This window comes from Hyaena hyaena, unplaced genomic scaffold (assembly GCF_003009895.1).
Source record: "Hyaena hyaena isolate Hyena2069 unplaced genomic scaffold, ASM300989v1 scaffold_332, whole genome shotgun sequence".
NCBI lineage: Eukaryota > Metazoa > Chordata > Mammalia > Carnivora > Hyaenidae > Hyaena > Hyaena hyaena.
Window position 1 is genome coordinate 583,709 of NW_024080964.1, and position 14,152 is coordinate 597,860.

The following is a 14,152-nucleotide window of genomic DNA, read 5'->3' on the forward strand; positions in this document are numbered from 1 at the left end:
ATTTTAGCATCATTAAAAAAAAGATAAACTAAAATTGAAAAAAAAAGGTTTTTTAGCTAGATTTTAGCATCATTTAGGCCATAAGCCAAATCAGGGTTTCTCAGTGTCAGCACTATTAATGTTTTAGGACGGCTGATTCTTTGTTGTCAAGGGCTGTCCTGGCCATGGTAGTATTTTAGCAGCATTCCTGCCCTTTCCCCACTGGAGGCCAGCAGCCCTCCTTCCCAAGTTGTTGCCAGACATTGGCAACTGTCCCCGGGGGAGAGGGCAAAGTTGCTCCCAAATGAGAACCACTGAGCTACACAGATCAAAGGGGATGATCATTTAGCCAATTATTTTTAAAAGTCACAGATACAACATTTTGTGAAGGACTGCCTTCTAGAAGGAATGAGTAGTAAGATTGTGCAGCTAGCAGAATCTTCACCAAACCTTCTGAGGCCCTTCTGGTTCCACAAGCAGGCTTTCTGGCCGCTGACTCTCTTCCAGGTTCCAGTCCGTTTCTGAGACCTTCCTGCCCCTCTCCAGTGCCAGCGCCCTAGGTGGCAGTTTCCCTGACCTCATTATCTAGGCACAAAAGTGGGTGGTGGGGGGAGGGGGGGTGAGCTGTTATTGCTCACCTTGAGGTCACCCCATCAGATCATCCTTGGCCAGATCTGCACACTGAGGTCCCCAAGCAAATACCTAATTTGTTGGAAGCTACAGAAATTGCATTTAAAAGGGAGCATTAAAAATGATCCCTCTAGGGGCGCCTGGGTGGGCTTAGTTGGTTAAGCGTCCGACTTTCGCTTAGGTCATGATCTCGCGGTTTGTGGGTTCGAGCCCCACGTCGGGCTCTGTGCTGACTGCCAGCTCAGAGCCTGGAGCCTGTTTCAGAGTCTGTGACTCCCTTGCTCTCTGACCCTCCCCTGCTCATGCTCTCNAAAAAAAAAAAAAAAAAAAAAAAAAAAAAAAAAAAAAGGTCCCTCTAACCCACAAAACCCAAAAGGGGTACACTTGTGAAAACCCCTGAACTGACGGAAGAAGGGTCTTCAAAGGGTCTCTTCCATAGCACCTCGCCTGTGGTAGATGTGTCATTACCATCGTCATTTTCCAGGGGAAGGAAGAACCAGAGAGGTGAGCCATTTAAAGCACAGCTGGGTTAGGCGGCAGAAGGGAAGTGAGCTCAAGAGTGCTGGCCTCCTAATTTAGCACTGCTTTGACTGCACTGTGCTGCACCCAATGGATTTAAGTGGACATTTTAGTATTTGTCATACTTAACAATTTGCCAGGTAAGCTCTATTAGTTTCACAATGGCTGTTTAAAAACAAAAAAATAACCCATCTTTTTTGAAAAGAGGGTTTCTGGAGTGCCTGCATGGCTCAGTTCTTTAAACATCTGACTCTTGATTTTGGCTCAGGTCATGATCTCATGGTTCCTGAGTTGGAGCCCCGTGTCGGGCTCTGCACGGCAGTATGGAGTCTGCTTTGGATTCTCTCTCTCTCTCTCTCTCTCTCAAAATAAATAAACGTAAAGAAAAAGAAAACAATACTCAATTCTGCCTCACTGGCTTTATTATAGCAAGAACATTTCTGTTCTTTGACAATGCAGAGTTTGCTTGGGACTCTCTCTCCCTTTGCACCGCCCTCCTCCCAAGGTAAATAAACTTTTTTTAAAAAAGAGGATTTCCCAAACCCTTCATATGCAGTGGAAGGGCCTGACATACTGGTGGAGGAAACGCTGAGCTGCCCCTCTGTGCCCTTAGGTGGCAATACCAGAGAATCCCAGCCGTGAAAACATTAGCTGGATGGCCTCCCCAAATAGCAGCACAAGAGATCAGTCTCTGGAATATCAACTCTGTTCCTCAGAGTGGCTTCAGAGCCACAGTGTGGCAGGTGGAGAAGCCTTCCTATAACATGAATTTTCCTCTTGTGCAGATTCTTAGAGTAATTGCTTATCGGTCCCAAGTTGGTATCCTTCCCCCTCCACCATTTGGTTCAACTGAGTTTTACTTTAGTGCACTTATTTGGGGGCACCAGAACATGAAGGGGAAACACAGATGAAGTGACGTAACATGATGCTTAAGTACACAGGAGAAACCCAAAAGGCCCCACGGTCTAGGCTGCCAGGTAGTCAGGCACGGACCCCTCGAGACTGAGATCACAGCTCCATGGTCCTCTTACTCTCCCGGAGCCTTAATCTCCCCCTCTAAGATGAGACTGACAGCTGTCACACAAGAATGTTCCCAAGACAATAATACAGGCATATCAAGTATCCAGTGAATAAATGGCATAATTTTAAATATCTCCTACTCAAGGATACAGAAGTTTCTTTTAAAAAGTTAGAAGGGCAACTGATCAGAGATAAACACATTGGAATCTGGGAGTGAGATCAATTGATCAGTAAATAATTTTCATTAATATAATGCCATCATCTCTAACAACTTATGTTTCTTAAGTACCACACATATACTTCTTTCAGAAACCAGGAAAACATTATCAATGGGCACATGTCCCAATGTCTCTGAGAGTACTTTGCAACGATGGGATGGTTTCTATAACTGGCAAACTGAAATCAGAGACAGATGCCTATCCCCCAGAGGTATACTCTCTGACCCTTTCCCCATAAGGAAGCAATTATTTCCTTTTCTTTCATCAAAGGTCATGTAGCAAATAAATGAGTCAGATTGTCTCCTGGGACTAAGAAGAGGTCCTTAGTGCTCAATCAGGCAACAACCTTCAGCCATCCATGTTCACTCCTTTTCTTTCTTAAATTAAAAAAATTTTAGTGTTTATTTTTGAGAGGGAGAGAGAGAGACAGTGGGTGAGCAGGGGAGGGACAGAGAGAGAGACAGCTCAGGCTCCAGGCTCAGAGCCTGGCACAGGGCTGGAGCCCACTAACCGGGAAATCATGACCTGAGCGGTAGTCGGATGCTTAATGGACTGAGCCACCCAGGCGCCCCCATCCATGTTCACTCTGTGGAAGCTCTGGGCAGACCCTGGAGGAGGCACTTGCCTGCAAAAACAGCTTTGCTTTTAGGAAGGCATTAGTTCGTGGATTCATAAATTGTACAGAGGCTTTGGTTTCAACAACTAAGAAACTTATGTATGTGGTGAAGGACATGAGGAAAACCGGGAAAAGGAAACAGTTTGATACAAATGGATCGTCAGGTTGTACATAGTTTTTGTTCTGAAAAGTAATTTCTCTTACCACAGAAGACAGTGTTATTATAAGTAGTAAAGACTGAGAAAGTAGGTTTCAAAAGTTTAAGTTCCCAGAAAGCTTTGCACGAAAGGACAGGGCATGCATGTCCAATGGAAGAAGTAATACATAACATTCAAATTATAAGCTTAGTCACTGTCTTCCAGCAGAGAGAAATTAAGCACAAGGCTGACTGTCCGATGCTCCATCAGCAGACTAGTGAACTCACAGGTTCTCAGAATGTAGGGAACCAGGTTCAGCACTCAGATTTAAGAAACAATCAAGCTTAAAGGCACACTAAATATAACCCATACTAATGGATAATAATGGACAGGTTTTATTAAAAAAATGCACATATTAAATCTTCACGAAACACTTTTTAAAAAGCTCTGTGCCTGACTGTTACCTCTGAAGGTCTTATAATATGCCGTTTGCCTCTTGGAGCTTCAAAAAAGAGTTGTTCTTTGGCACCCGAATTAACTTGCAATAATTTTCCTGGTATGATAGAATGAAGCAAAAAGACAATTAACATCTGCATTTATCTTTCTATTGTAAAGAGACAAGCATGGTTGCAACTATTTTGACTCATTGTTATCAGGCTCATAAATTAAGCAAATGAATGCTTGTTTATCCACAAGTACATGTAAAAGGCAATTGCATGGCAGAGTAAAAACCCCAAAACTATGAATTTTTTAATGTGGGTCTCATAAAATCTGACCTTGTGCACCCCTCATAGAATCAAGCTTTGTAAGTTTTATTCTGTTGTAAAAGGAAGTACCTGTTTTTCAAAAGCTTGACAAAATCTAGGCTTTTTGCTCGTTTTTCTGGTTGCACAAATGTGTAGTAAAAGGAAACTGCTTTGGCAAGAATTATGGCATTAACAGTGAGGACCTTGTGGCAGGCATTCACATTTATCCAGTTCTAAATTCTAAATTTGTACTTTAAAGTTTAGAAATGGAAAGATAGGGACACATAAAACAACTTATAAATGCTTACCCTCTTCCCCTATCGTACTTGAAAAATTGCAAAGAAATCCAAGATTTTCCCAAACCAACATGTTGAGCAAAAACAGCCTTTTGGTCTGATTTAAATTAAAATCTAGGATTCACTCTGATTAATGTTGAAGAATAGATACCTTGATTCTCCTCCTTACATCTCACTGATCGTTTATGACTTGAAATTTAAATGACTCAAAAGATACACCCTCTAGCATTTTCAAATCATGGGACATTTCAAACCCATATAGAAGAAGAGTATTAAAAAACCCTACTCTCCAGTAAATGCTCAGCTTCAACAGTTATTAGCACATGGCAATCCTGTTTCATGAGCTTCCACTCAGGCCCTCACCCCAGATGATTCCGAAGCAAACCTCAGATGTCCCAATACTTCACTGGTAAATAATTCAGTATATATTTACATCATTTCTTCCCCCCCCCGCTCTCTTTTTTCCATATGTGTAGTAGTCTTGAAATGTCTTTCTTGCAAAAATACTATCAAAATAAGAACTTTGTGGCTTATATCATGGTCTTTAATATTTAAGTGGGTGCTACCTGGCTCTGAAATCTAGTTTGGCAAACTTTCAGAAGTTACAGGTCTATTTCTCGGTGAATAATTAAAAACGAGGCTAATTTTGTAACTGAAAACCTTAATTGTTTCTAATTTGCTGGGTTATAGTATGGTGATGAGAGGCCTCGGCTGTGAGGAGCAAGCGAATTTGAAAAGTTTCCTTTGAAATGCACACATTTCTCTGAATTTATGGCTGAACATATACAAACAAACAAACAAATGAGGTAGTTAAATTAGCTTTGGCTATTTAGTATTACAAGAAAATGAATAATCAATATTTCTCCAGTCAACTCAATAGACCTACCAAGTATCTTTTAGGATTCTCAAGAGTAAATGCAAATAACAAATCATCCGGAAAAAGGATTTAAGGATTCAGTGAAGACCATGAAAATTATTCAGTGGCTAATTTTAGGTGACTTCTGGCCATGAGATACTAAGAGAACTCAAAGAACTGTAATTTCCAGATAATCCCAACAATTCACTTTACACCAGCTTCAAAGATAGTATTTTAAAGAAAACTCCAAAATCATAATAGTTAAGTGAAGTACTTTCTGACTGCAAGATTATTAGAAGATCCGAACACAAGAGGCGAGCACCAGAAATGCTGTGCAGCACCAGAGATGCCCGTGGGGTGCCAACCTGGCTCATGCCACAACTTACCCCCACCTCAGGCTGGACCCCCGTGGTCGTGTTTGTTCTCTGGAGGAGGACGCTGACCCAGGAGGGTCCAGGCTGCAGATGGGAGTGGGCACTCAAATTCTCTTTCCTGGTAACTTAGCATCTGGGAGACTCAATCAGTGGGTGCCTGGCTGGGATAAGATGTGGACTTTGGAACTGAGGGTGGCTTGTGGGAGCAATGGAATGGGCCACGTGCAAATGAGTTAAGGAAAGTTGCCTGAGCAGAGACAGGGGCCGAAAGCAGACACCAGACCCAGGAGAGCAGTGGACTCTGAAATGAGCTGCTTCGCAGCAGGAGAGGAGAGAGGAGGGGAGAAGTGCCTGCTTGCTTTTCTGGTTCATTCCTAAAGCCAGTTCCTTAGGAGATGTTGCTTCTTGCTCTTAGATTCTATGAGCTATCCTTGTATCTTCCCAAATAACGTCATTCTTCACTATTATTTAGAATATTTAAGCTGAGTGGGTATGAGTTTCTTGCAACAAAGGATGCAAAGAAATTTTTTAAAATCGCAGCTAGTCTTGTTAGGAAAGTGGAATTATGGGTATGATTCCCTGCCCCCCCCCAACCCCCTACCATATTCTTTACTGCAGTTTGTTTTTTTTCTTCAAGCACACAGGAAATATTTAGGTCACCAGTCTTTTTGTCTGCTGCCTCCGCTCTGTCATATAAGCACTGAAATATTCTGAGAACAGAAGCAAAGAGCAAAGAATCTATATAATCCATGTATAATTGCCATTTAGTAACAGTAACCCTATTCTTTCAGAATGCTCACATTTTTATTCACAAGAAACGTCTTCTCACAAGGAGGAAGAGAATCAGAAGAGCCAGATGTCCTTATTACTAAGCAGGTATAGGAAACCACACACCCGGCAGGTGTATAGAGCTTTATATAATCCACGAAATAATTCACACCCATTCTCCTAGTTGTTATATACTTTTTAAGTTAGAATAATTCCAAAATTCATACAAAATGTACCAAATGTATTAGATCATTTGCAATGAAAAAGGGAATGAGAGTTCCATTAGGCTCAAACTGCTGACTGGACTTATAGTCCTGATATTTCTAGAAATAAACTGATATCAACTAGGAAATATTCTTCCATATTTTATCTCTCTCCACCTTTTTTTTTTCCCTTTCTCAAGCATTTTCTACAGGAGCTTTCATTCAGGGGCAGCTGACATTCCTGAAAAAGGCTGATGCGCTTTTTGGTTTCTTAGGACCGGTGGTTGCCATGGACACGAAAGGCTGTGCCATCCCCCACCCTTGACAAGCCAGCTGGCTCTGGCAAATGTGTTCACTATTTTTGACAAGATCAAAGGCATGAAACAGAACCCTGCTCCTCAGTTCTGCTCTCTGCCCTTGCTGGACCCTCAAGACCCTGCTGTGAGAAGCCAGGCTGGTGTTGAGGCAGCATGGCACATTCCTGAGGTCAGCCACTTTGGGAAGTGGGATATCAGAACGAGAATACCAACGTGACACATACCTCATGGCAATCAAATTGGAGTTAAACCAGGGGAGGTCCATGGGCATACTTGCTCGGATTCTCCAGGTAATATAACTCCTCCCCGAGAATCGAAAGCATTCTATTTTCCTCTCCATCCATAGAACACATTTGGTCTGACTTTCTCACCTGACAAAAGGGGCCACTTAGGACAGAGATGAGGTTGCTTTCCAAAGACCTTGGCCTCCTTACTCCCAGTGTCTTTTCTATCACCCTCAGCTCTGGTGGGACCACAGAAGCTGGCTTAGGGCAAAATTGTGGAAATAATGAGGTTTGTCCCTCTCCCTGCAAAGAGATGGCTCTACACCGAGGGCCTTTATATATAAAGACCATCGCCTCCATGATTGCAACCCACTGATCCTGGCCAATCTCCTGTTCTTTCCACGTAGGACTTACTCCTCTTTATAGCCCTACACAGGGCCTACACATGCGCAGGTTTAAAAAAAAACTCTCAAAATGCAAATAAAAACCAAAATAAGATACCATTTCACACCGATCAGGATGGCTATTATAAAAAAGACCTCCCCCCAAACCAGAAAATGGCAAGTGTTGGTGAGGATGTAGAGCAAATGGAACACTTGTGCCCTGTTGGTAAGAATGTCAAGTGATCCAACAGCTGTGCAAAATAGTAATGGCGGCTCCTCAAGAAGTTAAAAATAGAATTATCATCAGATTCAGCAATTCCCTTTCTGGGTAGATGTCCCAAAAGAATTAAAAGCAGGGTCCAGTACACTCATGTTCATAGCAGCATTATGCACAATAACTAAAAGATGGAAACAACCCAAGGGTCCATCGATGGATGAGTAAACAAACTGTGGCATATACAAACAATGGAGTATTATTCAGCTTTAAAACGGAAGGAAAATAAACAAACAAGAGTTTCCTTTTTTTAATAAAAAAAGCGGGGGGGGGGTGGTGGTGCCAGGGTGGCTCAGTCAGTTATATGCTCAGGTCATGATCGTGCAGTTTCGTGAGTTCAAGCCCCAGGTTGGGCTCTGTGTTGGCAGCACGGGAGCCTGGTTGGGGTTCTCTATCTCCCTCTGGCTCTGCCCCTCACCTACTTGCACCGTCTCTGTCTCTCTCAAAATAAATGAACAAACTTTAAAAAAAATTTAAAAAGGAAGGAAATTCTGACACATGCTACAATATGGATTAATCTCAAGGGCACTGTGTTAGGTGAAATAAATCAGTTACAAAAAGACAAATACTATATGATCCACTTACATGAAATACCTACAGCAGTCAAATTCATAGAGACATAAAATAGAATGGTGGTTAGCAGGGTCTGGGAGAAGTGGAAAAGGGGAGTTACTGTCTGATGGGTATAGAGGTTCGGTTTACAGGAAGATTTATGGAAATGGATGGTGGTGAAGGCTGCCCAACTGTGTGAATGCAGTTAATGCCACTGAATTTTAAATGTCACTTAAAAATCGTTAGGATGGTACATTTTACGTGTATTTTACCAAAATTAAAACTAATGTAAAAGAGTCTTCCCAATTAAAATTTATTCTTGCTATGTCTTATTTTCTCTTATAAATAATATTTAACCTGTGAATAGGAACTGAGTTTAGCCTCCACTGACTACTGTCATGGGACTTCACAAGTTGTGCTATGTATTTTGTGGGTGTTGAACTGCCAACAAAACACACTATATTCTACAGATGCATAAGGCTGGTCCTCACTGTTCTAAATTCTCCTCCCAAGATGACATAAATAGGGATGTTAGCAAGAGAATTTACAGGGGGGAATCACTGTTTTTTTTTTTTTTTCAAACAATAAAGCAGAGAACATCCAGGAAGTGGGGCTGAGAAGCAGCTGTCTCCCTCTGTCTGGCCTCAATGGTTCCTAGAGGACTCTCAGGCCACCAGTGTCCCGTTTGATCACAAATGCCAGCCTAAGCCCTCGGCACTGTGTCTGGCAGGGCTCTGACGTGAAAGTGAGAGGGACTTATCTGATCTCCCTCTGCCCTTGTTGGGACTTGCACCTCTTACAGTAAACAGCACGCTTTCTTCCATCTATTGCACTATATAAAGTGCCTGCGGGTTGGAAGCCTTAAATAAAGTCCAAATTCCAGTGCAGCAAGTAATTATACAGGAATACCTGCCTGGTAGAAGGATCAGTCTATGGCCAGTCCTTCGAGAAATACTTGAAATAAAACATTCCGGCAACTCTGAAATAATCTCTCTTTGGTGGAGGATCTCAGCACCTCTTTCTCCTAGCTGATTTTAGTTGCTTTCCAACTCTAGATAACTCATCCTCCCCAAGATGGCAGAGGAACCCCCCCAGCCCCCTCTAAATCCTTCAGAGTTACCTAATACCTCTGGGATAAAGGACAGTGCTCAGCTTCCTAGCAGGAGGTGAAGGTTCCTTTGCATCCTGTCCTGGTCTGTCTCTCCACATTCTTCTCTTCTTGCCTCAGCCACTCAATATTACTGTTTCTTAATTTCCCCTGTTTTTCCCACCTCCTTGTGTTGGCATGCCATATTCCTTCTGAGCCTGGAATGCTTGTCCCAGACTTCATCTGGTGAACTTCTGGTCACCTCAAGATCTCAGAGGTTGATCTCAAAGGACACTGCTTCCATGAGGCTCCATGGATTCCCCTGTGGTGAGCTCCTTCCTCAGAGACACCACTGTGCTTGGTGTTTTCCTACCAGAGTCAACTAAAACTCCTTTCAAAGCTGGGACCTGCCGATCCCTCAATGGCTACCCCATACTCTAATGTCAGCCAAGTCCCTGGGATAAGATTTAAAAGTGAATCCCCCCGATCAGAGGAAAACACTTCAACTCTCTGATCATAGGAAAAGGGTGGGGGAAGGATGCTGTTTCTCAAGCAAACTTTGTTAAATTACTTATCTCTTTAAATTATGTGCATGTAAAACTTTGATCACACTATAAACATCAAAATAAATCTGAAAAAAAGAAAAAAAGTGACTCCCCCGGAGCAATGATGCTCCATCCTGGGAGCTGAATGCTGATGTGGCCCACTTAGAGGCCCCACACACCACTTCCCTGTGACACGCCATTTCTTGTCCCCATGTCCCACTATTTGGGTGTCTGTATTTTTCAAGCACAAGTATGTCTCCGCTGCTAAATTATAAACTCTTGTGGGGTACTACAGGAACTGTGTCTCACTTCTGAATCATCCATATTTCCTGACTTAAGACTTTGCACATGGGAGAAACTAGATTTGTCAACTAAATAGACAAATCCCCATGGCATCTGGGGGCATGACTTGGAGGAGGTAGTTGCTTTGGAGAGCAGAGTAACTTTAGGTGAGCTGAATGTAGCGTTCTACCTCTGCCAGAAGGTGAAAATTGCTGGAGACTTCTTGGGCAGTTCTCCGGGAGGTGGAGGATTGTTAGGAAAAGGGAAACCAGTAAGGAGGAGACTCAAGGCAAGGACACAGAACGCCAAACCCAAAGGTGAAGCAGTGGCTTGCTAGGGTAACAGAAGGCATCATGTATCTTTAATGGTCTTAAAACTTAATGGCTTAAATTAATAATAGTAGTAGTAGTGGTGGTGGTGGTGGCAGCAGCGTGGTAAGAGTGGTAAGACAGAAAAACTGCAAAATGTTCACAACTGCAAAAGGTGCCCCTGGGTTGTAAAATTACAGTTGTTTTATTTGTTGTGGGTTCTCCACTCTACTTTTCTCTAAAAGTCAACTGTTCTTCTCTCTGGAAACATGTATGAATGGATATTGACTTTTTTTTTTAAACAAAAATTATAGTTTGAAAGCCACAACATACTTTACCTCTAGAGTCCCAGTCAATATGTGTAATATAACTAGAAGCACCTTTACAGATGCCCACCCGTTTGCTTGTCAGTACATTGTAAATATCCACAAAGTTATCATGGGATGCCACGGCAAGGTATTTTCCTGTATCTAAAAAGAAAAACATGCAGTTAACTCCCCAAATTTTAGACAAGAATGTACTTCCAGGAACTTATTTCAAATGGGGAAAAGGTCAAGGAAGTATTTAAATAGTCCCTTTTATAAATTTTTGTCCCAATTTATTTTAGAAAATTTCTGCTTTAATCTTCACCTTTTGAAAATTTAATATCAGAGATCATTTCTTTTCTGTGATGGAAGGACACCATGTCTTCAACAGTGTCAGCATTTACGACCAGGAAACTGCCATCATTCAAGCCAACAGCTAAGGCTTTCCCATCAGGGGAGAAAGCACAGCATCTTCCTCCTACAAAAGGATCCACAAAGAACAGTTATCATCCAGGGTTCTTCTATCAAACAAACCCAATGCAGAGATGGAGAAATGTGCCTATGTGCAGTATGCATAGACATGTTATTGTGCCTTTAATGTTACTTGTGAGAAAAACTAAAAATTCCATAATTTAAAATATATCTTCCTGGGGCACCTGAGTGGCTGAGTTGGTTGAGCATCCGACTTCAGCTCAGGTCATCGTCTCACGGTTCATGGGTTCAAGCCCTGCGTTGGGCTCTGTGCTGACAGCTCAAAGCCTGGAGCCTCCTTCGGATTCTGTGTCTCCCTCTCTATGTCCCTTCCCCATTCACAGTCTGTCTCTCTGTCTCTCAAAAATAAACATTAAAAAAATATGTATCCCCCCTTCAAATCCAAGGACAATGATCCAAATGCTAAAAAACAGAACAAAACGACACATTTCCCTTTCTTTGAGGTTTATCCATTCGTTTCTTACTACTTGAATACCTGGGTTTTTCAAAAGACACATGGAGTGAATGGATGAAAGGAGTAAATGATTAAGAAAACCAGTCTCTTTGCTCCCAAGAAAAGAGATGATACTTATGAATGGGAATTCTGGAGTTCAATTTCTGGAAGCCGTTTTTTGGATATCATGATTTACACACAAAACTTGCTTCAGAGACTTGTGGATCTTGCAGTCACTTCAAGTCTCTAATCCATGGATCATAATGCATGACTCAAGAGGTAGAAGATTTGATCCTGCTCTTCTGTTGTGGACAACACTCCCTCAAGAGGTGTCTATGAAACTGAACAGTATGGGCTGACAGGGCTCTGTGAGCAATGTTTTCTACTGCTTTCTGCAGGGTCATACGGAGACATTTCTGAATGAGTGTGGACTCTGTTGGGAGGGAGGGTTTAATAGGAATCCTAATTAATAGTCTCCCCCCGCCCCCCGCACCTGGTTAAGCATCAGACTTCAGCTCAGGTCATGATCTCATGGTTTATGGGTTCGAGCCCTGCATCAGGCTCTGTGCTGACAGCTCAGAGCCGGGAGCCTGCTTCGGATTCTGCATCTCGCTCTCTCTCTCTGCCCCTTCCCAGCTTGCACTCTGTCTCTCTCCCTCAAAAATAATAAATATTTTTTAAAAAAAGAATAGGGCCCCCCTACCTTACTATCAAGACTTTGGTAAGCACAACTCTAGAGATGGGACAGTCACACAGCCTTGTGCTAAGGCATTCCAAACTCTGCTTCCACATGCTCCCTTCCATCACTGTTCATGGTATGCGGAAAGCTGTGTTATACCTGTAGCTTCAAATTGTCTCATCTAAATTATATCTTCATTCATTCCCTCAGTTAGTAACAAGTTATTTATGTACTATGAGTCATGCATGGTGCTAGGGGCAAGAGGACAAAGGCAAGCCTGCCCTTGAGGAGAGTCATCAAGATTAGCTTAACCATATATTTTATTGTATAAACCACGGCACTTCTCAGAGTGAAAGGGAGAGCTATTAATAATTACACAGGGACAAGCGTTGTAAACTGGGTTGAATGGTCAGCCCATCTAAGATATGTTAGTAGATGTTCTCTTGAACTAATATTTAACCTAGTGAATAAAGGCCACTGTCTGATGTTGAAGTCATTCCCAAGGAGGTCTTGGTATATCTTCTTCCCAATATAAATTAGTGGTCCAATGATTCAATCGAGTAACGGTTTAAGAGCATGGGCTTTGGACTCAGACCTGGGTTTGAATCCTGGCTCCGCCACTTACTAAGGCCCACAAGTTGACTGTAAAGAGAGACAACAGTATGGCAGAGAAAAACAGCCTCATGTAGTAGCCACAGGTGTGCTTTCTGAAGCCATGCTGCCTGGGTGTGAATTCAGTTCCATCACCTACTAGCTGTACAATTTCAGGCAAACAACGTAAAGTTCTCTGTGCCTCCATCTCCTTATCCCTAAGTGATAATAATGGCCTTACTCCTTAGGTTCCCATGAAGACCAAAGGCAAATTGCTAGTAGTCAGTGGCTCAACAATATTAGCCACCATCATTAATGTTACTATCGTCTTGACATCTTTTCTCATGTTATCCCCCTACAGTACATTCTCCACGTCTCTCTACTTGTTAAACTACCTGGTATACATATTTTAGGGCCAGACCCCAATCACATGCTTTCCTGAGAACTTTTACAAACCCTCTGAGCCTCATATCTCCTCCCTGAGAAGCTGTCCCTGGCAACAGGCCTTCCTCTGAGCTCCCTAACACCTTGTTTGTGCCAGACATCTTTCACTGGTCTCTCCACATCCATGTTCCACCCTGCTCTGTGCTGTCTGTGGGCCTGAATAGATTACAGCAATGGGTTCCCTTGCCTCCTGGCTTTTGATTGCATTTGGGTGAGGGAGAGCATAGACAGGAGGCTTATGGGGGTGGGGGGAATGGGAAAATAAGGAAGAACAGGGGGCTCGGGGTATGCACTCCCCTAGCAGCCTCCCGGTGGGCCTACTGCACGCTGGCTGCTGTGTCCCTGAGCCGATGGATCGCCCTAGTTCCTGCCAGGCCCATCATGTCACACACCTCTAACTTTCAGGTCCTGGTGCTGCTCTCTCCTCTTGCCCCTCAGGCCCAGGCCTGGTGAAGGCACCTGGCTGTTACTGGCTGCACGGTGCTGCACTGTCCCTGGTCATTTCTCACCACGCTGCCCGCTCCTCTAACAAATGGTCTCCTTTTTAGACTCTCCTCAAATTGCCCTATTTGAATGGACCATCTGTTGCTGGGACTCTCTTCAAATCTCGCCCAGCTCTGACACTATAGATGGGACCATTCACCACGGGATCCCAGTACCTGATACATAGCTGCTACTCAGTAACTTGTACTTCCCGGCATACCTCTTTGTTCCAGTGCACATAGGTGTTAAATACAGATTTACACGGTTTTTGATATTACCTTTTTTTTTTTTTTTAAATAAAACTGACTTCTGTCTCCCAGTAACAAAATCAGTTCTTAGAGACTGTTAGACATAAAGACAAACAGCATTTCTGAGAAGCTGAGGTATTTCA

The 14,152-nt window shown here is 42.8% G+C and overlaps 1 protein-coding gene across 1 annotated transcript in view; it reads right to left on the bottom strand.

Annotated features, from left to right (window-relative positions):
- Window positions 1–14,152, bottom strand: part of EML6 (EMAP like 6) — a 159,377-nt gene that overhangs the window by 53,477 nt on the left and 91,748 nt on the right. The window contains exons 22-24 of the mRNA XM_039249179.1: window positions 10,965–11,117; window positions 10,673–10,804; window positions 3,584–3,672 (exon numbers count right to left, since the gene is read on the bottom strand). Coding sequence (XP_039105110.1) covers window positions 3,584–3,672; window positions 10,673–10,804; window positions 10,965–11,117 — 374 coding nt within the window. The remainder of the gene's footprint in view (window positions 1–3,583; window positions 3,673–10,672; window positions 10,805–10,964; window positions 11,118–14,152) is intronic.